Consider the following 24,869-nt stretch of genomic DNA (forward strand, 5'->3'; position numbering starts at 1 on the left):
AATATGAAAATAATACAAGAATAAAAAAAATTTTAATCGTTCGTAAAACGTATGTGTTTGATCACAAGTATGAAGTAGCATTTTATGTGCAATTTAAATAATATAATACTTGAGCTTGAGCATTAATATTATTACTGCAATGCTGATTCGTGAACCAAATTTTTAGTTTCACCATTTTATAATAAATCTTGAAGTTTGTCAACACGCGAACAGTCAATATTTTCAAGTTCTAATCCACATAATTTTCATTAATGATTGATTTGCTTTGTGCTTTATTGATGGCCATGATAAATGCAATGAAAGTACAACGCCGAAACTAACTTTTCTTTTTACATTTTCTTTTTAAATATACCTACGATATTTATTTCAAAACTAACTCTGGCCTTTTATAGATGAAAGTTCGTTGACATTTATGCTTTAATGAAAATTCATCATTAATATAATGTCATGCCAAACACGTAATACATTATATTTTCTTGTTTTATTTTTATAATCAACAGGTTTTGGTATAATTTATAATGTTATGCAAGTTAAAACTCAAATAGCAGAAACAATAAACTGATCCAAATGATGATGAGCTTTCATTATCATTAATATTCAATATGTCATTCTCACTAAAAGAAGTATTTAGTAATCCAAATACTTTTTTTAATTCAGTTTTTAAATTATTTCCATCACGTTAATAAAAGCTATAATATAAATACTATTTGAAAAATAAATAATAATATTTATTTTTCTAACCTATATTATCATGGATATACTAACATTGATAGAATAATTATTTCAAAACCTTAAGTCAAGTAACTTAAAAATAACTCGTATATATTCTGATTTAGGTATATCAATATTTTATAATAAATCATCGGTTCAACAATTAATAGATTTAAAGATAAATCTTATTATAAATAAAAGTTAATACATTTAAAGTAAAACAGTTTTTTTTATTATTAATAATCGCTTAAAATACTATACGCATTATATTTTTCTAAATAATAAAATAATAAAGTATTTGAATAGGTTTCAACTCACATACTTAGAATCAATAGAATCTACTCGTTTTAATAAATTATGTATTGTATGGTAAATTTTGAAATACTAACTTAGTTTTAGAAATTAAAAATAAAATTAATGAAAAAAATCAATAACATTCAAGTTTATTAGTACAATTTTTTTTTAATTATTTATTAATAAAACTCATAAAACACATAACTTAAAAACTAAGCATATCAAATTATGTCTGATATGCCATATTTATATACAATATTCATAATACAAATAAAACATATACTGCAATACACCTTTATTATTTAATTTTACATTGGTATAATACTTTAATCTCTGAATCCATTTCAATGGTTTAGTTCATAACGAAATTATTCACGCGTGCTTTATTTTACAAATCACGATCGTGATATATAATTATATTTGAAAGTTTATTTGGTTGCAATAGTTAAATCATAAACACTGTTTGACAGTTTCCTATGTTTTTAATCAAAGGACAGACGTCAAACGTAATAATGCCATAACAGTTGTGACCTTCAACAATGAACCTGGAAAAGCACATCTAAAAACCTTGTTATTATTTTATTCTTAGTTTTAGGCTTAAGGTTAATGTTAAACAAATACGAAAACCTATTTATTTTAACGTTTATAAAAGTGATTTGATAGAAAATAGAATTTTAATAAAATCTAAATTATAATATTATCTAATAGTAATAAATGCGTGTCTTATAATAAGTACATATTCTGTTTTTTAATTTTTTCTTTTATTCTATAGAGTCTAGTAAATTGTGACAAATTTTCACGAATATATAAGGTTATATTTATATTTTATATAATATATTTTCATAGTTGAAAAATCAAACTGTGAAGCTTAGTGTTACTAAATATTAATTAAATTAAATCACTTCAAAATTTAAAAATACCGTCCGACCTAGTGGCTATCGTAAAAATTCGTATATGCTTGTTTTATTTTGTAATTATAATGTTATTCAAAGTTTTAAAATAATTAACACGTTGCGTCTTAAAACTGAAAGTAATATTAATTTTAATGAAATTGTACTGTTTAATTTAATGTTGTGTTGATGCATTGGGTGTTATTGTTGTCGTTGTGTTCAACGCGTTTACCAAGTCTTCAGGTGAAGATCCTAATTGAACCAAAATCAGAAAATACGTAGCTATGGTACCCATTATCTGAAATTATAATATTTAAAACTTCATAGAAATAGTTCTTTAAAATACTAGAAAATAAAATGACATACCGCCACAAACATTTCAAAGTCCAGACAAATAAAACCATAAATAACAAATTCTATTTTATGATCCAACATCTCCAAAATGAATAATTGTACCTATATAAAAAAATTATTAATTCTACTTTTAAGTAAAAATGTTTTCAATTTTTTTTAAAACTAATTTATCTTTTAAAGTGGTAAAAATCTTATTTTGGATAGATAATCAATAATTTGTCGAATAACACTGTATACCAAAATAATCAACCGATTATGTTATGATCAAATATCTGACAAAACGAGTGAATTAATAAAGTATTATAAATTGAAAATAAAAACTTGGTGGGAGGGGGCTCTGAATATATTTTTATAAGATTTCTTTAATCTCAACCTATAGGTTTATAATTTAGAATTTCAAACGTGTATTGTGCTCGATGAAAACCTCAAAATGTGTGGGACGTTAAAAAACGTGTGACTCTTAAACGGTAGTATTGTATTATATCCTATATAGTTACTGCAGAATACAGAAAAAAAAAATAATAATTACAATATGTATTATAATTTTTGATAATACATACCTTTTTTTTGGTGAAGTTTACGTGATTATATTCACTAATTTTCTTCTGAAATGTGATATTGATGGAATTCGCCTAAACAATAGATCAACATTATTATTTTCACTACCAGTCAATATTTTTAATAAAAGCGAACTATATAAACTAAAACAATATTTTAAATGTTTACTAGATTTATTTTCAATAATAAATAGAAAAGTTAAAGAAAAACGTTCTCTTCGTATATATTTAAAATGTATTTTAAAATTACCGGTTATACACTTATAAGTTATCGTTATAGAAGTTATATTAGTATAAAATTAGTACCTATATTCTTAGATAGTTTAGAGTTGAGAATTCAGTTGATTTATTATTTATTTCACGTTTTTTCATTTAAAACGGAATTGTACACACACTTATCATTATTTAAAACAGTTATAGAACGATGTCGATAACAGAATCGTCGTTTAGTGACTAGATTAATTTTTAACTCCCCCCCCCCCCACACACAAAAAATTATATTTATTATTTTATTTGAACACAAGTTCAAATTTCGGAAAAAATATTTAGGTACAACTTTTTTTCGAGTCAAGTTGGACCCGTATAATACAACCGTGCATACCTTGCATTACCAGCTGATTACTATACTACTGGTTAAGTGTTATTAAAATATTAATATTATACATATTATTTTTTTTATATATATTATATAAAGCTAACATTATACCAGTCCAAAAAAAATATTTGGAAGATATTTTTTTGTATTATATAGACAATAGTAGTAGTACATATAATAATAAAAATACATATTTTATGACCCGATGAGTTTAACCGGGCAACTAACTTTTTTACCCTAATTTAAGTTTCTGTTTTATACATAAGGAAAGCATTGCACCAAATGTTTGTACTCCATTCATTTTCTTGTATTTTTGATCTAAAATGTTTAAATATATTGTTAAAACGTTAGCTTTATTTTGAGAATTATTCACGGAAAGTTTATAATTTCCGAAGAATTTTTTAAACCCAGTCAGCTGCTGCTGGTACGAAACAAAATTACACGGAATAAGTATATACATACTGTGGCAGGGATGGCAAAACCTTTTTTGGCACGATCTACTAAAAATATACTTCACCTTTGGGGATCGAATTCTATAGAATTTTTTTTAAATTATTAAATAACTATAATTATTAAAAAAACATATAGGGCGCGTGACCCTAAAAATTAATTCTAACATGATCGACTTTGAAATTGTCCGTGATCGACTGTTTGGCGGCCTATCTTATCTATGCGATTCGCGTATAAATAATGTTTACTTAATATTTACTAAGTATTATGAAGTCGATCGATTCTACACTCGACCTATGCACGTCATCGTTATATCGTTTCGTCGCTACTATATACGTTATGTTATGATATAACAATTTTAATATATTATGGTTTTTACCTGTTCGACGGTCGTATGGCAAGCGTCAATGACAAAGTACATCTGCAGCATGCGTATCAGAGATTCGTAAAGAAAGTACAGCGTGATTTGGATGGTGCTCGCACCGTTGGACATGAGCGTGTTGAACGCGGAGAGCATCATGAACGTGACGCCAAACACGTTGCCCACGATGTTGATGAACAATTGCGTTTGGAACGCTCCCGTCAACGTTGTGCAAACGTCGCATATGTCCAAGTACGCGAGTCGTGCGGTAGACACGGAGAATCCCGGCAGAAACGATTTCGAAATCGAGCTGAGTGTATCCATTATCTGGACATTTAGTTTGTACAACACTCTGAAATAAGACAATAACGTTAAAAAAAATAATATATACAAATAAATTTTATGGCGTGTTCGGGACCTATATAGGTATTCTGTTCAGATCGTCAGTTGCTTTCGCCCTCGCGGTTACGAAACTATACGATTAGTAGGTAATATTTATGCATAACTGCGGTTTGGACCGTTTAGTAATCGTACGGCCGAGCGCATTAATTATCGTACTTATGGTAATACGTTTTTTTGATTTTTTTTTTTTTTAACGAAAAAGATTATTGAAATCTAATATCACCAAAATATGACAGATACAATGCGTGTCATTATACGATCACATCATATATAATATGGTCTCTACATTGGTATCATAGTACCGTTTACAGATAGACCAAAATAATAATATGAATTTATTAATATTATACAGACACGTCGTTACGATAATAACTAAATAAATTTCATGATGCTGAAAAACAACTATTGGAAAAAGTGACCAACTATTCTATCAATTGGGACTCAGTCACTCAGATAGTATTCTCCATACTAGTTTATAAAGTGCACTCTGCACAATAATAGTTAATCTTATAAAGATTAACTCAATAAATCATCATTTATCACGCCAAAGTTACAAACGAAGTTTAACTAGACTAGCTAGGCAAAAATCGATTAGACTATATATATATTATCGAAATAGATGACTATTTGCTCCCGTATTTTTAGTAGTTTTATTAGGAATGCAAAAACCGATCATAGCTTATCAGGTCAACTCAAAAATGATCCAACGTTATGATATATACAATATACATATATAAGGTAGGTTGTACTATCATAAATTATATAAAATAATAATTAGTAATTATAAATTTTAGCTATATGAAGTTTGAACAGTACAAACAACGAATAATTACATTAAAATATATTTTATAAACGGGATCGTGAGGGTATAAAATATAATATATATATATATATATACAGTATACACACAAAAAACCCTACCGTTTTCGTCAATAACTTATTGTTTAGAACTTTAGAAGAATATAATATAATGAAAGTTTAACAATATTATTATTCATAGCGAGACTGTCGGATATTTTATATTATTTGTATTCAGCTTACTTATAATTTTTTCGCAGTAAAATATTTTGCATAATATTCAAAAGTAAAACGGATGTATTTAAGTGGGGATCTTGTTATCCTTATTAAAAGTTTTAGAACTTTTAACGCGAACCAGTATAATCGCCATTTTAACCGAGGAATCTATAGTATGCGATATTCACATTTCGCGTACTTACTGTATACTAGGTATTTATAATAGTATCAGTATATTATCATAGCAGTAAACGGGCAGGCATACCTCTATAATCACGGTGACAAATAACTGCAGGCACGCATGTTTTAGAAACTTTTTTCTTTTTCGTTTTTTATGGAACAAAATCTACGAATAAAACCGAAAACGAATTTACAAAGTTTGAGGTTTCTCTACATAGGTTACCCATATCGAGTGAACTACCTATATTATAATACACACATAACAACGGTGTTACGCGTCTCCTTATGAGGATGACGGCGTGGCGCGGGGGAGTCGGTGGCGGTTTGACGGACGCCGAAGGTCGTCGCGCGCGCGATAGTGACTGACAGACGGCGGCCAAGTCCTCGAGACGACTCGTATTATAATGTGATGTGATATGATATATAAAATATTAATATAAGTCTGCTGCGGTGACTGGTTTTCTCTGTTTTCCGTTTGTCTCGGCGTCCGGTGGCGTGGAAATTGCCGCGGAGACTTCAACTGCCGTACGACGACGACGACAATAATAATAATAATAATATGACATAATGAGTGTGTGAGTCGGCAGTCACATCATCGCTCAAGGCTCTAATGACTCGTTGCCGTCGCGCTTTTCAGAGCTAACCGATTGCTCACCGCCGCCGCCGCCGCCGCCGCTCGACCCGATAACCGCGGCGAGAACTACGTCACCGGCGTCTATTGTGCGCGTGCGATCCGCGACGACCCTTCGTGACGGCTAAAAGGTTGCGGCGAGTGACATCATTATACCGTCGTTTATTGTGCGATCATTGTCATTGTTCTTCCTTCGACTCCGCGGAAGGCCGCACGCCCATTACACTCGCGGCACACTTTTTTTTCCGGCGATCGTTCGGGTGCCCGTCGGCCGCGCGTATATATAACGCCGGACGCCACACAATCCGCCAACACTCGTACGCTTCCGACCGTTTAAGTGACAACCGCCGCTGGCTAACCTATAACCTAACCGTCCGGGTTTTAATCGTCTTCCGACGTCGCACGCCAGTTGACGTCCACGCTTCCGGCGTCCGGTGTACGACGACGTCGCACGACAGCTTCAGCAGCCGAGGTCTATATATATTATAATTACGCCGTACGAGCCGAACCGGGCCAATCGTCGACAAGCGCACGAGCCACCGCGTTCCCACAACCGTCATCGTCGTCATGTGGACCGCTAAGGTAACGATCGCATTTTCTTGACTGTATATATTATTTTTATACGCTCGGCGAGATCGGTTAGGTTAGGCTTTAACGCATTATTACTTTCAATATAATATTTCTATTAGTACTAAATACATTACGGTTTTTTTGTGTACGTATTATAGAGTATTCAATACTTATTTCACCCTTTTCAATCATTTTAAGCCACAATAATGCGTTTAACGCTGTATTACAAGGCATTCGAATAACTTAATTAACAAACATTAGGCTAAGAATTAAAACTTAACACTACTGTAAATTATTCTATGACTGGATATTACGAATTAGATAAGAATTCAAATTATTAGCGACAATTTATCACAGCGATAAACCAAGTTTAGATAGGGAAATGTATGAAAATATTGTCGATTGAGTTTTGAGTTAATAACATTTTATTTCATACATTAATAAAAATTTGTGAAAATTTGAAATTATATTTTTTTATTAATAATTATCGAGATTCGAGTTACCGAGAGACGCTAGTCGACTAAGGATAAAGGGATCTATAGAAACTTAAAACTTGTAAGACACTTTCAGCCTTTTTTTTTATTCTCATTACTAATTGGTAAAAACTCTAATCTTCACTCTTCTCGTGAAAATTCTCATTGTATTCTATTAGGTTAGGCATTGTGAATATTATAATAATATAATATAATGCACATCGTTAAACCGTTGTATGGTAGGTATTATCAATTATTGTACATTTATACACTTCTTACGATGTGACAGATTTATTACGGAGACCTGTTACGCCTAAAACGTATTGTTTTAAGATTTTAGTTTTATTATTGCAGTTTATAATGTTTCTAAACTTACAAAATCTGTAAAATAAAGTGTTCAAAAATAGATCAAAATAATTATATTTAATTTAATTTTTATTTATATTAAGACGTATAAACTGGGTAATACATGTATATACATGTAACTGTAATATTACAGTTGTACATCTTTGTTTTAAATGATTACATAATATTATGTAGGTTATCTATGTTATAAATGTAACAGTCAACGAATGTTGGTTATTATTTTGGTTGTTGACACAAAATGTTCAAATGTATTGTACATTATACCTACCAATTGTTTATTATTAAATGTTATAAACATTTATTTTCAATCAATATATATATTATATTTTTAATTTAAACAAGTTATATGTTATTTATTTTAATGAAAAATATGTCCTGGCTTTAATGTACCTAGGCTAAATTGTTTTTAAATAATAAACACAAACAAAAACGTTAAGATATATGTATGTTTCTTCAGTATTGTGGTGAAAATTGGGTAAAGGCGTAACATTACGGTAAGTACTATCTCTGTGAGTTTCTCACACGCAAAACCATTTCATAGACAAATTACTGGTTGTGTGGTGTTTTGAATTTGGAGTGTTACACCCGGTTATTTATTTAAGGAAAAAAATTCAAGATTCTCTAGTCTCGTAATGCCTCATACAAATTGCATGGAAAAAATAAAATCAATCTATACTTTAATAATCAAAAATGTTTTATTGGAAAACGAAACTCTTCGTAGATTAGTAGAATAGGTTTTATATTTAATCTTTTTATTTTATATTTAAAATTGGAAAACTTTATTTAGTACACATTGAACTTTGGTTTTGAAATAAACTTAGAATAATGGCTGAATAATTTTATATCATAAAACTTAGAAATTTGTGAAATGTTGTAAAATATTTTTTATTAAATTTGAGTCTAATGTAATCTGCGCACAATTACTACAATTTTCATCTTTCAAATAAAAGAAATTATTAAGATCTAACTATTTTATGAACTATGAATTTTTGAGATATTTAAAAATATTTAATAAATTAAATATTAAAAATAAAATATATATATATATATTTAATATTTAATATTTAAATATTAAATTTATTTTTATATATATATTTTTTTATTTATAGGTATATTTTTTTTTTCGGTTATTCATAACAACATATATTAATAAATAAAAAGATAAAATATAAAAGTTTTAAATTAAAAATTGTGTTAAAGATTGAGTTATATTATTATTATTTAAAGAAATTGAATAAGCTGCTTAATGATATAACGTAGTGTCACATTTAAAGGTTGGTGGGTGGGTTGAATGAATACTTTTCTTATTTTTTATTTTGCACGCTCTTAATAAATATCTTAAGAGGATATCAACGTACTTTTTATTTTATTTCTCTTGCCACGCATTATTATGCATTATTATTACACAAAACACGTACACGCTATAAATATATACATTTTTAAAATGTTTTCTAGTTACTTATGTGTTAAATAAACCTATTACAAAAATTAAAGAGAATAATATTTTTAAGAGTAGATATATTGATTTGCTTTAATATCGAAACAACTTAATATCAATTTAAAATTAAAAACATTTATTTTTCATTTTTAAAATTGAATTTAAAGTTAAATAATAATAAAATATAAAATCGATGTATTAAACTCTTAAAAATATTATTCTCTACAACATTTTTAATAGTTGATTTTACTCTAAGGATCCCTACTCAAAAACCACGAAAAAAGATTTTTGATTAATACTTATTTATACCTATATTATAGGTACTGCGTGTTGGTCTGAGAGAGAGAATAAATATTTGTTCATTGATGGCTGTATTTCTAATGCTAAAAATATACGTTATATATTTTGTAGTTTATTGCCTTCAAATGTTTTTACGACGAGTAATAAATATTATATGAAATAACTAAAATAACTAAAATGCTTAAAGATCATCATACCCAGATAGCAAATCAATTTATTTTCTCAGCTGATACTAAAAACAACAGTTAAATGTAACATTATCATATTATTTAAAGGCAATATTATATATTAATAAGATAGAGACAATACATACGGATACAATTTACTTAATGATTAATGTTAGTTTTGAGAGTAAGGTTCGGGATTTCTTACATTTTCATATTTTTGTAATGATCATAGAATACTCTAGGTAAGACAATTAATATTATTTTCATGAAGTAAATGATTTAATTACACAATTTTATTTTGCATATTTTTGTATATATCGTCATGTTTTAAAGAAAAAACATATTTGAACAGTTCTTTAGAATATTCATTTTCATATTTTTGAATAATATTAAAAAAAAATATTATTGTATGATCATAATTTTATTCACTTATATTGTATTTTAACAACATTCAAAACATTTTTCTAAAATAGTAGATCTTGACATAAAATTTTAAAATTATCTTTATCTATCAGTAATTGAAAGAAGATGTTGTTATCAACAAATTATTATTGTTATTTATCTGATAGGAAAAATTACAATCAGAAACTTATTAACATCTTAATAACATCTTGATAAAATCGGTACGTATGATGTTCGTGTATCTTGATTATCGTATCCTACATGCAACTACTAAGTACTAATACTTATCGACTTACCTACATAATTTAGTGTATTTTCTCAAATAATTTTTATTTTAATTCGCGAGCTTAAAAATGCCTAAAATATCAAATAATAGTCGTGTAAGTTAATGCATACCCGAGTTTTTATAAAATATATTTTATACTAATTTTAAATATACCTAGTTATTTTATTTTATAAGCTGTATGAAACGAAAGTAGGTGTTGATACTTAATGGTGATTTATTGTCATACAATATTTAACAGAAAAATATAAATCAGCATAGCCGTGTCAACAAATACATAAAAATAAATAAAATACATAAACTTCGGTCTAAAAGTATTAAATTAGTATTTACATCTATGTAGTTAAATAAATATATATATATATATATATATATATATATATTTAAATACATTTTGCATTTTTTAACCATATTTTGATAGTTTTAACTGCATATTTGTACCTATACATATTTTGATCGTTTTTGATGTAATAAATCCTGAACCTTAGTTATAAGTAAACAAATGCGACATGCGTGTTGTCGTAAATTTATAAAATACATATTATATATAATTTATTAAGGATAGCTACTACCTATAATTAAAATATAGGAATAATGCAATCAATTGGTAAGAATATGTTAAATGAATCGACATTAGTCCTTATTGGCATGTTACCGGAATATCAACATTTTGCTAGATTAAGTTTTTTTATTGAGTTTTTAAACACGTTACACTTACCTTATTTCTGTATATTATATTCTATAAATTAGTTATTTGTTAAATTACTTTAGGTTACATTATAGATATATACTTGTATAATTATAGGTTATTTATGACAATTATTATATTTTATATTTTGTTATATGTTTAATTAGTCAATATAAAATGTCGGTATATTAGTTATATTGTTATTACCATATAAATGAGTATAGAAGTAAATAAATAAATAGAACTACTTTTGTTTCAGGAATTAATTATTGTGGTATGTCTATTGAGATTGTGTATTTGCCAGCAATATGAACAGTCAGGAGGACCAGGAAGTTATTCATCTTCAAGTGGGAAATATAATGCAGGAAAGTCGACAGCATTTGGAAGACCAAATGGTGGTTCTGGTGCCAATGGTTATGGTACTGCAACCGGATTTCTCGGCCAAGGTCAAGGAGGAAAGGGTAGTTACGGAAACGGTTTCAATGGAAACACAAGATATCCAGGAAGTCAAAATGCAGGTGCCACAAATTGTGGACCCAATGATAATAATGGTGGCTTTGGTGGACCCAACAATGGTTTTGGAGGATATGGAAGTGGAACTAGTGGTTCCAATGGTGCTGGAAATTATGGAGGTGGAGTCAATAGCTTTGGAAGCAGTGGTGGGTATGGTAATGGAGGTTTTGGTAGTAGTGGTGGTAGTGGTGGGGGTGGATATGGTAGTGGAGGTAGTAATGGGCGTGGAAATGGCGGTTCAGGAAGCAGTGGAGGATATGGAAATGGTGGTCTAGGAGGAAGTGGAGGATATGGAAATGGTGGTTTAGGAGGCAGTGGAGGATATGGAAATGGTGGTTTGGGAGGCAATGGTGGATATGGAAATGGTGGTCTAGGAGGCAGTGGAGGATATGGGAATGGTGGTTTAGGAGGCAGTGGAGGATATGGAAATGGTGGTCTAGGAGGCAGTGGAGGATATGGGAATGGTGGTTTAGGAGGCAGTGGAGGATATGAGAATGGTGGTTTAGGAGGCAGTGGAGGATATGGAAATGGTGGTCTAGGAGGCAGTGGAGGGTATGGAAATGGTGGTACAGGAGGCAGTGGAGGATATGGAAATGGTGGTTTAGGAGGCAGTGGAGGATATGGAAATGGCGGTCTAGGAGGCAGTGGAGGATATGGAAATGGTGGTCTAGGAGGTAGTGGTGGATATGGAAATGGAGGTTTAGGAGGTAATAGAGGATTTGGAAGTGGAGGTTCAGGAAGTAATGGTGGAAATTTTAATCCGAATCAAAATGCTCCTCCAGCTGCCAAAGTGAGTTTCAATAGCTTTTTTGGAAGATCCGGACGAAATGGCCGAGGACAATTTGGCGGTTCAAATAATGGAGGATTTAACAACTTCGGCAGTCAAAATGGTGGAGGTACTGGCTCCTATGGCAGTCAAAATTTTGGTGATTCTGGCGGTCTCGGCAGTCAAAATGGTGGTGGTTCTGGATCTTATAGTGGTCAAACCAGTGGAGGTTCTGGTACTTATGGTGGACTCAATGGAGGAGGTTCTGGTTCTGGTTATAGTGGTCAAAACAATGGAGGTTTTGGCTCTCATGGAGGAGGTTCTTCTCCAAATGGTGCACAAAATGGTATTGGTAACGGTTATGGATCTGGATATGGAGAATCTGATCTTGGTGGATCTGGACAAAATAATGGATTTGGAAAAAGTTCTCCAGGAGGATTTTCATCTGAATCTTCTGGTCAAGGATCAAATGGGTATTGATACATTACACTGTACTTATAAATTATAATTAATTTATTAAATTATTGTTTTATAAACTAATATTGTGCATTAAAATTAAATATGTGTATTATTTATAAATATTGATTTCTTATTTGAATTGTTTTATAATAAAAACTTTCTTAAAAACAAAATAATTAGATATTGAGATTATTATCTATACACAGTTTTCAGTACACATTATTGTATCTGTTACCGCTTATAAGTATGAAATTCGTTATTTAATAATTTAACATATTAACGTATTATAACTACCTACGTTGTTGTATAGTTTTAGTTGTCTAGTGTATTTTGAAATACAAAAACTACTAAGAGCAATGATCAAAAACTATCCGTCTGCTTTTAAGGTTATAAACTATATTAATAATTATATTTTATCATATATTTATATAGCTATTAAAGTATTTTACTATTAGTAATACGGTAGGGGGAATTAATATTTGAGTAAAATATTAAATTTATTATTTTATTAATTTTTGAAATTTTCAAGTGTCTACTGTTATTCTTTGAGTTACACCGAAAAAATAAATAAAATCGATTTTATCATAAACTGGTTTTGCGTAAAAACTCCAGTTTCCCTTATATTTTGTTATCAAATGTTTGTATTCTTAAAGCTCATACTATATTACTATTTACTATTATAGGTAAGTATCCAATTTTTTATGAGAAAATTTCTTTAAAGTTGAAAACTTAAGCATTTTTTCAACTACTTATCATTTATAGGTACACAAATAAAATAAAAACTCACACATATCATTACAAAATTAATAATATTCAGCATTTAAAAAGAGAATTAATAAAAAAGGATTAAATAAATATAATTTTGAATTTATTCTAGGTTAGTTTAAGTTCAAACTTTCGTTTTTTTGTTAACTTATTTTGTTTTGTTTTATTATTTAAATATCTATTTATTTTGTATAATTTTATAATAGGTAATTAGAATATTTTTAAATTGATTTTGTTGATTTTGGCAAAATTCGTTAAAATGCCAAAGTTTATAAAAATGAATTTTATGTATGTCCTAATATTGAATTAAATTTTATTTGTCAGCAAAACAATTTTGTCAATATTGTCAGTCAAATTAACTAAAAGAAAATAAATAATCATAAATAAATCTAGAAAAGTCATATTCTTACTTACTAATCATAGACACTCACATCTTATCTACTCATACTTTATCAACAAACTAATTTAAGAACTGAGACCATCTGGGAACATGCTTAAATTACAATTAAACACATAATTCATTTTAAGATATTGCCCTAATAAACCATCAACATCAGAAGAAGCTTTCAATCAATGCAACGCCGAAAATAATCTTTTTATTGAAACCTGTTTCCTGTATCATGATAAAAAAATAATAATTATATTTGAATTTATTTATTATAATCTAAAACAATAAGATTTACAGATTATAATTTAAACTGTAAAAGATATATTTTTTTAATGAATCAAATTATGTAAAAAGAAATATTTTTTTAAACAATTAAAAAATTAGAATTTTTTGAGCTAACGAGTGTAGACACTTAAGTTAATTCATTGTACTTAGTTTTAATGTAATTATAGTAATATAATTCAATAAATTATTCAATAATTGCCATGATTATTTTTTTTTTTTTTTATTGAACAAAAATCAAAAATTTAACTTTTGGTAGATTTGATTACAGATATAAATAGAGCCTCCTAAACGATTGTATCCACGAACCTCGTTAAACGTAGTTCGGCCATTGTCTCATACTATAATAGTTATTGTCTTTAACTTAGGCTAGTAAAACTTAACTAGCAATAGTGGCGAATTAGTACTTGTAATTTGTACTTAAATTATCTTGACCAAAGTTTTGAACATTATCATCAGCGATGTTTATGAATTTCTCATAAAATTCGTATATTATTGTTTTATCCGGAGCGCAAAGTCGCGAAAATTCTCTTACAGCAGTGTTTCTCGACCTTTGTAGGTACCATTTTCATTGGTAGTACAAAATATATAATCTATATTATGTCAATACTATTACCTATCACGTAGTTTTTGTAAATCGTGTCAACAATGTCTGATTGCCTATGCGTGTTTCGTTTGATATTTTTGATACTTAGTGATTTTTTAGACTTGTATTCTGGTATTCACACGTACTCGTCATATATATACATTACTCGTCGAATGGTAGGTAATATCGTTATGCAGTGCTATTGTACTTGTGTGTAATGTACGTCGACGACTTACCTTTTGGCAAAAAACACGTGATCCACAAACACGAGCGTCACGTAATAGTTGCCGGCTATAGATACCGTGTTGAGCATCGCGACGATGACGGACGTGGACACGTCTTTCCCGTCGTCCTCCATCAGCAGCCTATACTTAAGGTAACCGAACAGGATGACGGCCAGAGCCAGCCAGACGCGGGTTCGGTATTCGATCGACCAGTGACCGGACGTGACGACGCCCACGCATTCGCCGCCGTCGCCTTTGGCTTGCAGCGACCGTTCCAGGCGGCTCAGCGAGTGTTGGATGTGCCGCAGTCGGACTCTAAACACGGCCGTCAGCAAAGTGCTGATCGCACCGATCGCGTTCGTCGACAGCGTGTGCATGCTATTGCCGGTCCCGTCGTTGTAGTCATCCACCCACATCGACCGGACCTCGTCGAATGCCAAGTACAATTGTACGAGGATTACGGCGTACAGCAACATGATAGGCAGGTATATGGTGTTTGACCTGCCGATCGCGATGGAAAAGTCGTGTCGAACACTGAACAACACGCAGCTGATATACTCAAATGACGTTATTTGTGAATGTTTTGTAAAAAATATTTTTGAAACGACAAAAAAATCGTGACGGACAAAACCCGTACCTAACGCCAAATCCGGGCGGTCGTTTTTCGTGGTACCAAAATTAAAGGCGCACGTTTTATAAGCAGGGGGATCCGGCAATTGATACAACGCTCCTTCGCGGACATCGTGTCAGCGACAACTACACACAATGTCATTATTAAAGTGGTCGGTTGCCACTAGACGTGTGTGTTATTGCCGAGTGTTAACCTTTTCGAGTGCTCTCGCTGTCATAATGTATACAAACAATTACAAATAGTGTAATATATAATATTATACTATGTATAACAGTAATATACGAACCACTCGAATACCAATCGATTACACTGCGCCGTTGTAGGTGAAAGGTGCACATTTATGGGGGGTGGTCGAGGAAGCCCGTCCTAAATGTCTTTGAAAAAAGTAAGTGGTCATCGTTTTATTATTATCTACGTATACCTACAAGAGCACTTTTCCGAAAACGTTGTCGAAGACGATTTTAATAAGGAATGTTTTTTTCGTAGACATAGCATTTTATTTTCATTTTAATATTTATACACACCACCTGTAGTATATAACGTTTTATGTTATTTTCATGACCGATTTCGATTCCTTAAAAACAAACCAAACATAAGTATGGGAACATATAACTTATACATTATATATTATGAATTATACTATACACAAAATACATTTTTAAAGTATAATAATTATGTAGATTAGTTTTGAGATAGTCTCTGTTTATGTTGGCATTGACTTAAAAATTAATAACAATAATACATAGTATGATATACAGCATATACATTTATATTAATATAATAATTAAATATTGATAATAGGATAATTGCAATGTTTTCGGCAAAAATTAAATCGATTTACCATCATAGTAAAAATAAAATAAATTACTTTAACAGCAATATCAAAAATCATAACATGAAATATACTAAGTAGACTACTTGGTAAATTAGTGATTAGTACACTACTTAAAGTATAGTATAGGCTGACAGTCCGTCTCTGCTAGTATTTGTTTTTCGCAATCAATAATATATCATTGAATATACATTTAACATATACATTACAGTGACCTCACTGTACAGTAAGACGGTACCCTATTATGGTTCGTTTATTAAATTTATTTATTATATTTTGTTAATTTACTTATTTATAATCTTTGTTTGCGAATAAAAAACCTTGAATCATTTAATAAGGGTTCTACGTTAGCTATTATTTTTTTATTTCAATTTTTAATTTTATCACCATATTTGATATAAAATTCACACTAAGATAATTTACTGGAAATAAAAAAAATAATGTTTAGTGTATGAGCCAAAAAGCTGCTTCTGCTATAAAATAGGCTATTGATTATTATTATATGCGGTATGTTACTCAAAGTGATATCGATCTTTGTTTTTTCCATTTCTCCTCGTAATCGTTTGTAACAATTATATTATTATCATGTGAATTAATCTAATTATTATTATAATTGTTATTTTTCTTATTATAATAATTAATGTCAATTAATTTATCATATATTATACATATTATTACTTAATATTCATTGTCTTTTGATATGCATATATAATATATATATTACATCAAAGTCACTTATTTATTGTACTCTAGATTAATGTAAATTAAGTTGCATACAAATAAAATTACTAGCTACTAACGGTCTTATAGACGTTATCAAACGGTCTTTCCACGTATCTCACATTTTAAGCGCTTACATCAGCAATATAAAGATTTATCAAAAACAACCGAGGTAATCTATGTTTAAAATATCATTATGAAATAATTATCAATTTGAATACCTACGTATTATTAATATTAACAAAATCAATACAATCCTCATGGTTTCATTTTATGTAAACACAGTAACTTATATTTATTTATTTAATTGTATTACACTTATGTGGTAAGCGACTACTTTTTATTTTTTATTGTTCATATAATCAATAAGTGTTAGTTATATATTTTTTTATAAATCTTTATATATATTTTTATTAACATTGTATACAGTACTATATCTCTACAGACCTACAGTACTAAAAGTGTCTAAAACGTAAACTAAAGGTGTGAAATGGCAAGAGTCCGACCGATATGAAATTTTCTACCGTCACAAAGGCGTGACACGATTTTTACATAGCAACCGGTTGCTATAACAACCAGTTGCTATAAACAATCACCGTCTCGACTGGTAACGTTCTCGGTGTCACACAAATTAACAGAATGACCCCCAGCCATAAAACATATACATGTCAAAAATAGATAAAGATTTATCCTCCGTCTGTCCCCAGACAGACTTTTGCTTTTTTAAGTTTTAGTGCTAATGAGTTTTATCCATTCACTTAAAAAATTATACGATTTATAGATAATGGATCTCACGTACTCAGTATTTAAGTGATTATCTATTGAAAAAATGTATGTAATAGTATGCTAAATGTTGTAAAGTATAAATTAAAACAAAATAATAATAATCATTTCAATAGAAAAATAAGGTTTATTCAAATAAAACAAAATTTTACATCAAACAAGTATTAAAATGATTAAATTGATGTTAAATATGTGATTATAAAATTAATAAACATCATTGCCATAGTTCTAAAAGTAATAGAAAATTATACATTTCACCAATAAAAAAAATAAATGTGATTTATACATACAATTATGTGTAACATAATAGTAAACAGAAATATGTGTAAAGCAACTAAAAAATAAACTGTGCAAAACACACAAGTATAAAATCTTACGTTTAGTTTAGATTTTATAACAAGTTGATTATAAATTTGAGCAATAAATAATATAGTATTAATAAGATGACCCACTTCCTAAACCATTACGATTACTACCATAAGATCCACCTAAGCCACTACTTGAACCACCAGATCCTCCATAACCTCCTCCTAGACCGCCATTTGAACCACTGGATCCACCATATCCACCTCCTAGACCACCGCTTGAGCTTCCTGATCCTCCATATCCACCACCTAGGCCACCACTTGAACCACCAGATCCACCATATCCACCTCCTAGACTACCGCTTGAACTTCCTAATCCTCCATATCCACCTCCTAGGCCACCACTTGAACCACCGGATCCACCATATCCACCTCCTAAACCACTTCCACTAATACCCCCTGATCCACCATATCCTCCTCCAGTACTACCACTTGATCCACCGGATCCACCATATCCACTTCCTAGACCACCACTTGAACTTCCTAATCCTCCATATCCACCTCCTAGGCCACCACTTGAACCACCGGATCCACCATATCCACCTCCTAGACCACCACTTGAGCTTCCTGATCCTCCATATCCACCACCTAGGCCACCACTTGAACCACCGGATCCACCATATCCACCCCCTAGACCACCGCTTGAGCTTCCCGATCCTCCATATCCACCTCCTAGGCCACCGCTAGAACCACCAGATCCACCATATCCCCCTCCTAGACCACCGCTAGAGCTTCCTGATCCTCCATATCCACCACCTAGACCACCGCTTGAGCTTCCCGATCCTCCATATCCACCTCCTAGGCCACCGCTAGAACCACCAGATCCTCCATATCCACCTCCTAGGCCACCGCTTGAACTACTGGATCCACCATATCCCCCTCCTAGACCACCGCTTGAGCTTCCTGATCCTCCATATCCACCACCTAGACCACCGCTTGAGCTTCCCGATCCTCCATAACCACCTCCTAGGCCACTTCCAAGGCCACCGCTTGAACCACCAGATCCACCATACCCACCTCCAAGTCCACCGCTTGAACTTCCTGATCCTCCATAACCTCCTCCTAGGCCACCTCCTAGACCACCACTTGAACCACCGGATCCACCATATCCACCTCCTAAACTACTTCCAGATCCACCATATCTATTACCACTTGATCCACCATATGAAGCACCATTAGATCCCCCGCCATTAACATTATTGTATAAACCTCCCGAATTACCACTATTTCCTCCAAAATTTCCTGAACCACCAAAGCCTCCATTTCCAGATTGACGATCACCGGCATATCCTCCTACTGGGTCAGTGTATGTAATTTTAGGTTTGTATCCATCTTCATCAGCTTCGTATTCAACAATTTGTGTTCGACCATCAGGTAATAGTACATGATACACTCCAGTAGCTTCATCACCTTGACGACTTTCTTTATGACCAAAAATAGCACCAGATTCCGGCGCATTAACTTCATAAGAAAATTCATAGTTGGCTGGTTCCTATAGAAAATATAAAGTTTTAATTAGATTTCATAAGTATAATAAATTACACTTAATAAATAATTATTAATCAATAAATAAATATTTATTAATTGATACGGAATTAATTTTAATTTTATATTATAGTGGAAATGAAATAATATTTTATTTTTTATCTAGATCTTGATAAGTTCAATTATTTTATTAATAAGTACAAATTATAATTTCGATAAAAATTAAAAATAGTAGAAGTAATCGAGATTTAGCATATTGTAGAACGAAATGAATAGTTTAGGTCAGCCAATTTAGTATCTTTCAGTTTACTGACATAATCGGTTGAACTTACCTTCAGATTTTGATATCACATATTTATATGTATTAAAATAACTTAATACATATTTTTAAGAATATTTATAAGACATTTGAATGCTTTTGTAGAAAATGTTTAAAGAACATTAAAATATGAAATACATAAAAATAATTTGAAATATACTGTTTCAAACAAACTAATTCAATGAAGTAGTAATTACTTATTTCACAAAATAACTACTTTAGGATGTACTATTGCAAAAATAATTATGAATAGGATAATTTCTTAATTAATTATTAGATGAAATAATTTATATAAATAAATAATCTATTTTTATTTCATATTAATATTTATAAAGTTGAAATTGTATCTATAATATAAACTTACCGAAAGAGGATCGTTTCCTGATCCACCAAGTCCATTACCATTGGCTCCTCCAAGTTGGTCATATGATCCAGAACCTCCGGCTCCATAACCATCATTACTGCCCAAGGATCCTCCACCAAGTCCTCCACCACCACTTCCATAATTTCCAGATGATCCACTGCCGAAGCCTCCCGAAGACCCTCCTCCGTAGCTTCCTGATGATCCACTGCCGATGCCACCTGAAGATCCTCCTCCGTAGCTTCCTGATCCACTGCCGAAGCCACCCGAAGATCCTCCTCCGTAGCTTCCTGATCCACTGCCGAAGCCTCCTGAAGATCCTCCTCCGTAGCTTCCTGATCCACTGCCGAAGCCACCCGAAGATCCTCCTCCGTAGCTTCCTGATCCACTGCCGAAGCCTCCTGAAGCTCCTCCTCCGTAGCTTCCAGATGATCCACTGCCGAATCCTCCCGAAGAGCCGGATCCATAAAGCGATCCTGCAGAACTGCCTAAACTACCTGAAGAACCACTTCCATAACTACTAGGTGATCCATTCCCATAACTTCCTGAAGATCCACCTCCATAACCTCCAGTTGATCTTCCAGTGCCACCTAGACTACCTGATGAACCACTTCCATAACCATTTGTCGATCCACTACCATATCGACCATTGTTCCGTGAATTAGATCCTCCATAGCTTCCTTTGTTACTTCCAAATTTAGATCCAAATGAAGGATACCGATTATTGGCTGCTCCCGATAAACCAGATTGAGATCCATATTGATTAGCACCACTGAAAAACGGACTGGCTGATGATGATCCTACTCCACCGCCATTTCCTCCACCATATTGTCCTTTGCCTCCGTATCCTCCATTTCTACCATTTCCATTGCTATTGCCACTCCCACCACCATATGGTGATTCAGCAACAACAAAAGCAATTGATAGAAGCAATATTAGTGCTCGCTAAAATGAAATAATTTAAAAAAAAATTACTTTCAATTTTTTTTTATAAGTTAGCTAACAATTTATTAATACTAACTTTAAGTGGCATATTTATTGTTTGATTACGATTAAATTTAGTCAAAATAATTAATTTTTGTAACAAATTAAATTTTTTTAAATTTAAATTACAATCATATTATCATTGCTATTCCTGCTCTGAATTCAAGTTGTATAGTTTTTTAATATCAACGGTTAAATATGAATAAAAACAAATAAAATAAAAATTTCTTAAATAATATATACTAAAAATTAATTTAAAATTTAAAATGATAATAAATAATATTCTATTCAGTTATATAAAAAATTTGATTATATGTCGGTATAATAATATCTTTATTAACAAAATAATCATAATTAGCTTTTTAGACTTGTGTCATAAATTATTACTTAAAATTAAAGTGTTAAAATAGTATTTATAATAAACTATGTTTTCTGTAAAATTTTACTTGTATAGTAATATAACTTATAAGTAAAAGTTTTTTTTTAATTATTACTATTAGTAAATAAGTATAAATATTTACGGAGCACCTGATACATTAAATAATGTTATATAATTAAATAATTATATTTTGATAGTTTGCAATAATTAATAAAATAATTCTGAAAACTCTAGGATATGTACTCAGAAGTTTCATCGTATAGTTGTTAATTTAGTCAATGGTCTATGCAAATTTGTTTATTCCAAAGACTTTTAGTTTAATTAATAATTAATAAATATTAAATGTTAAACAATTTAATCTAGTAGGTAGAAATCGTATAGTTCTGTATTACAAATATTTATCACATTACACACTATAATTAATCAATTAAAGATTAAAACCAACGGAATTTGAAGTGAAGTTAAAAATAAGCTTATTATTTTTGTCGTGTGTAATGAATCATAGTCTTTGATTCTTTGAGATGATCACTACACGAATGCTCATGAATATAGTCGTGTATAGTATATTCCATTTATAAAGACATAGGTACCTACATAATGTTTTTTTAAATATGTCATAATAGTGTGCTATCCATTTTAGAATTGTAAATAATACATTCTTTTGTTTTAGCTGTAATGATTAGATAATCTATTATTTCGTTATAAATGACAAATTCAAAAAGACTTGCATACATTAAGAAATATCTTTGTTTAGTCTTAATGTTCTATTTTAAATTACACTCACTGCCATCTTTATTAATAGTTAAATTGTTTATACCATATTATATATAATAAAATATGTATTATGAATATTACATAATATGTAGCGCAGTTGTGTTATATATAAATATATTATTATAAGGATATTTAAATACAAGGATAAAATGCTAAAAATCCAAGCAATATGAATTTTTAAATTTTTGTTTATTTTTTCATAATTTATTATAAATAAGGCCCATAAAACAAATTACTTGTAATTACTCGTTTAAAAAAATATTTAATTTCCAAATATAAAACTAATATCAAAAATGAATTTCAATGGGGTATTTTTTTCATAATAATTGTTTCGGTTTGATTATTGATATTTACATTTTACGGGAACTTACAAGAATTTTAGATTTGGTCATAATGGTTTTGTAAAAATGAGTGCGGAGATGTATTTCCTTAATGTTTAGGCAAATATTTAGTGATGTTTATTATTTTAAAAATCGACATATATATTGCATATTTATAATATATAATATATTAACTATAGCATATTTATTTATTTTTATTTCATTATCTATTTTGATTTTATTCCTTAATTTCTATTCAACGCATTGTATATATCATTGCAAAAGTTAATACTGATATAACTATGTATAACGCAGAAACTTTAACAATGTGTGGAATTAAAATATAAAATAAAAATATAATTATTATAAAATTGTGTAAAATATTCAATCTTAAAATTTAAAAATATAAGCTATTAAATGTCTCGAAAATTTATAATTCGTAACCTACCTTTTATATTTTAACGTAAGTACTTGACTTAAGTAACTATACAAAGCAATTATCTAAACGGCCTTTTAAAAACATTTAGTTCAAAAGTATCGTTTAAAATTATGGACCTACATTTTTGTCACTGCAGCAGATTGGTGGTTTTGTTTTACACAAGTGGTACATTACACACAATACAACATTTAAATTTGTTACCTATCTTATAATTTATCAATTTTTTAAGACTTAAATAGATAGAAAATTTTTTTTTTCTTAACTGATTTAGGATATAGTTTTTTTTATTAAAAATACATCAGACGAACGATTACGGTACTCTAGGCATATACATTTTTAATGAACGTTATGTATATAAACTATACAATATGTATATAAATATATAAAATAAAAAACTGATATAATTATAAATTTATAGTACAGAAAAAATACGGTCGGAGAACTTAAAAGGTTATAAAGATAAAGCCGAAAAATTAAGATCGTCATGACTACTTATATTAGTAAGTTACTCACGTTCATGTTGCGGACGAGTTTGTTGGATTTGAAGTCGGACGACTTTTACTATGCTGTGATGACTGGTGGATAAGTTTGACGACGAAAGTAGCAGCAGCAGCAGCTGTGGCTAAGTATTGACGACGGCAACCACAACCTAACGATCCGCGATTTCTGTATTCGTTGCAGACCGTGTAGTGTGCGACTTGGCAGACGACGATGCGAATGATGTGGTCTCGGGATATGGTCCACGGGATTATATACCCCGAAGAGACAGGTCTGGAGAACGGTTGAGCAACGTAGCCCCTCCACCGGTGGCTGTCCGAAAAGGTTTCGATGTCGATTACCGATCGTCAGTATAATAATGACGAAGAAGACTTACTCCGAATTGTGTGCGTGTGTGATGACACCACCCCCTCGCCCACCTAGCATTAGCGTGCACCTACACTTCGTGTATACTTGTATATTATATTATGTTGTGTCTGGTTATGATATCAAACGGTATTTACTATTACCGAATAATATGTGTTGTGCGTATACATTTAGTCGTGACGACGGGCGAACGGGCGAGAGTGATATTGTGTGCAGAAGAGACGGCCCACGGTCGCGGGTGCGGGTGTCAAGTACGGGCGAGGGGTGGGGTGGTAGTGTGTGCAGCGCGGGCAATGCTGCTGTTGTTCGACGGGTATAGGACACTGTATTATAGGATCACATATGCATAATATAATACGGACTTGTACGACGACGACGACGACGAAGATAATAATATTATATATTATGTATTATAATCGTGGACAAGGACGCGCGGACGGTCGTCAGGTGTGCGTATATTATCATGACCGCAGTTTTGTGGGAAACGCGGAGAGCGTTTCGCGG

At 30.8% G+C, this 24,869-nt stretch overlaps 3 protein-coding genes across 28 annotated transcripts; 1 reads left to right on the forward strand and 2 right to left on the reverse strand.

The window, feature by feature from the left end:
• Positions 1-1,293: 1,293 nt before the first annotated feature.
• On the reverse strand, positions 1,294-15,829 carry LOC114122707 (uncharacterized). The gene is made up of 5 exons (XM_027985449.2): positions 15,122-15,829; positions 4,231-4,564; positions 2,810-2,881; positions 2,262-2,351; positions 1,294-2,193 (listed from the first exon to the last, which is right to left on the reverse strand). The coding sequence occupies exons 1-5, from the start codon at positions 15,583-15,585 to the stop codon at positions 2,071-2,073; spliced, it is 1,083 nt and encodes a 360-aa protein (XP_027841250.2). The 5' UTR covers positions 15,586-15,829; the 3' UTR covers positions 1,294-2,070.
• On the forward strand, positions 6,568-12,947 carry LOC114122706 (uncharacterized). 4 transcript variants are annotated; one of them, XM_050206875.1, is made up of 4 exons: positions 6,568-7,021; positions 11,386-12,115; positions 12,149-12,247; positions 12,281-12,947. In XM_050206875.1, exons 1-4 carry the CDS (start codon positions 7,007-7,009, stop codon positions 12,883-12,885), a joined length of 1,449 nt encoding a protein of 482 aa, XP_050062832.1. In that variant the 5' UTR covers positions 6,568-7,006; the 3' UTR covers positions 12,886-12,947. The 4 variants fall into 4 exon arrangements, with proteins under 4 accessions (XP_050062832.1, XP_050062831.1, XP_050062830.1 ...); XM_050206874.1 differs by having other exon boundaries at positions 6,569-7,021; positions 11,386-12,247; XM_050206873.1 differs by having other exon boundaries at positions 6,570-7,021; positions 12,149-12,947.
• Positions 15,830-18,253: 2,424 nt separating the features above from the next.
• On the reverse strand, positions 18,254-24,238 carry LOC114122723 (uncharacterized). Of its 23 annotated transcripts, none has more exons than XM_050206708.1 (5): positions 24,015-24,238; positions 20,609-21,550; positions 19,197-19,932; positions 18,942-18,986; positions 18,255-18,728 (listed from the first exon to the last, which is right to left on the reverse strand). In XM_050206708.1, the coding sequence occupies exons 1-5, from the start codon at positions 24,018-24,020 to the stop codon at positions 18,511-18,513; spliced, it is 1,947 nt and encodes a 648-aa protein (XP_050062665.1). In that variant the 5' UTR covers positions 24,021-24,238; the 3' UTR covers positions 18,255-18,510. The 23 variants fall into 23 exon arrangements, with proteins under 23 accessions (XP_050062664.1, XP_050062665.1, XP_050062663.1 ...); XM_050206701.1 differs by having other exon boundaries at positions 18,256-19,109; positions 19,194-19,235; positions 19,362-19,932; XM_050206707.1 differs by having other exon boundaries at positions 18,254-18,602; positions 18,942-19,932.
• Between the last annotated feature and the right edge of the window lie 631 nt (positions 24,239-24,869).

Source organism: Aphis gossypii, chromosome X (assembly GCF_020184175.1).
Source record: "Aphis gossypii isolate Hap1 chromosome X, ASM2018417v2, whole genome shotgun sequence".
Classification (NCBI taxonomy): Eukaryota; Metazoa; Arthropoda; class Insecta; order Hemiptera; family Aphididae; genus Aphis; species Aphis gossypii.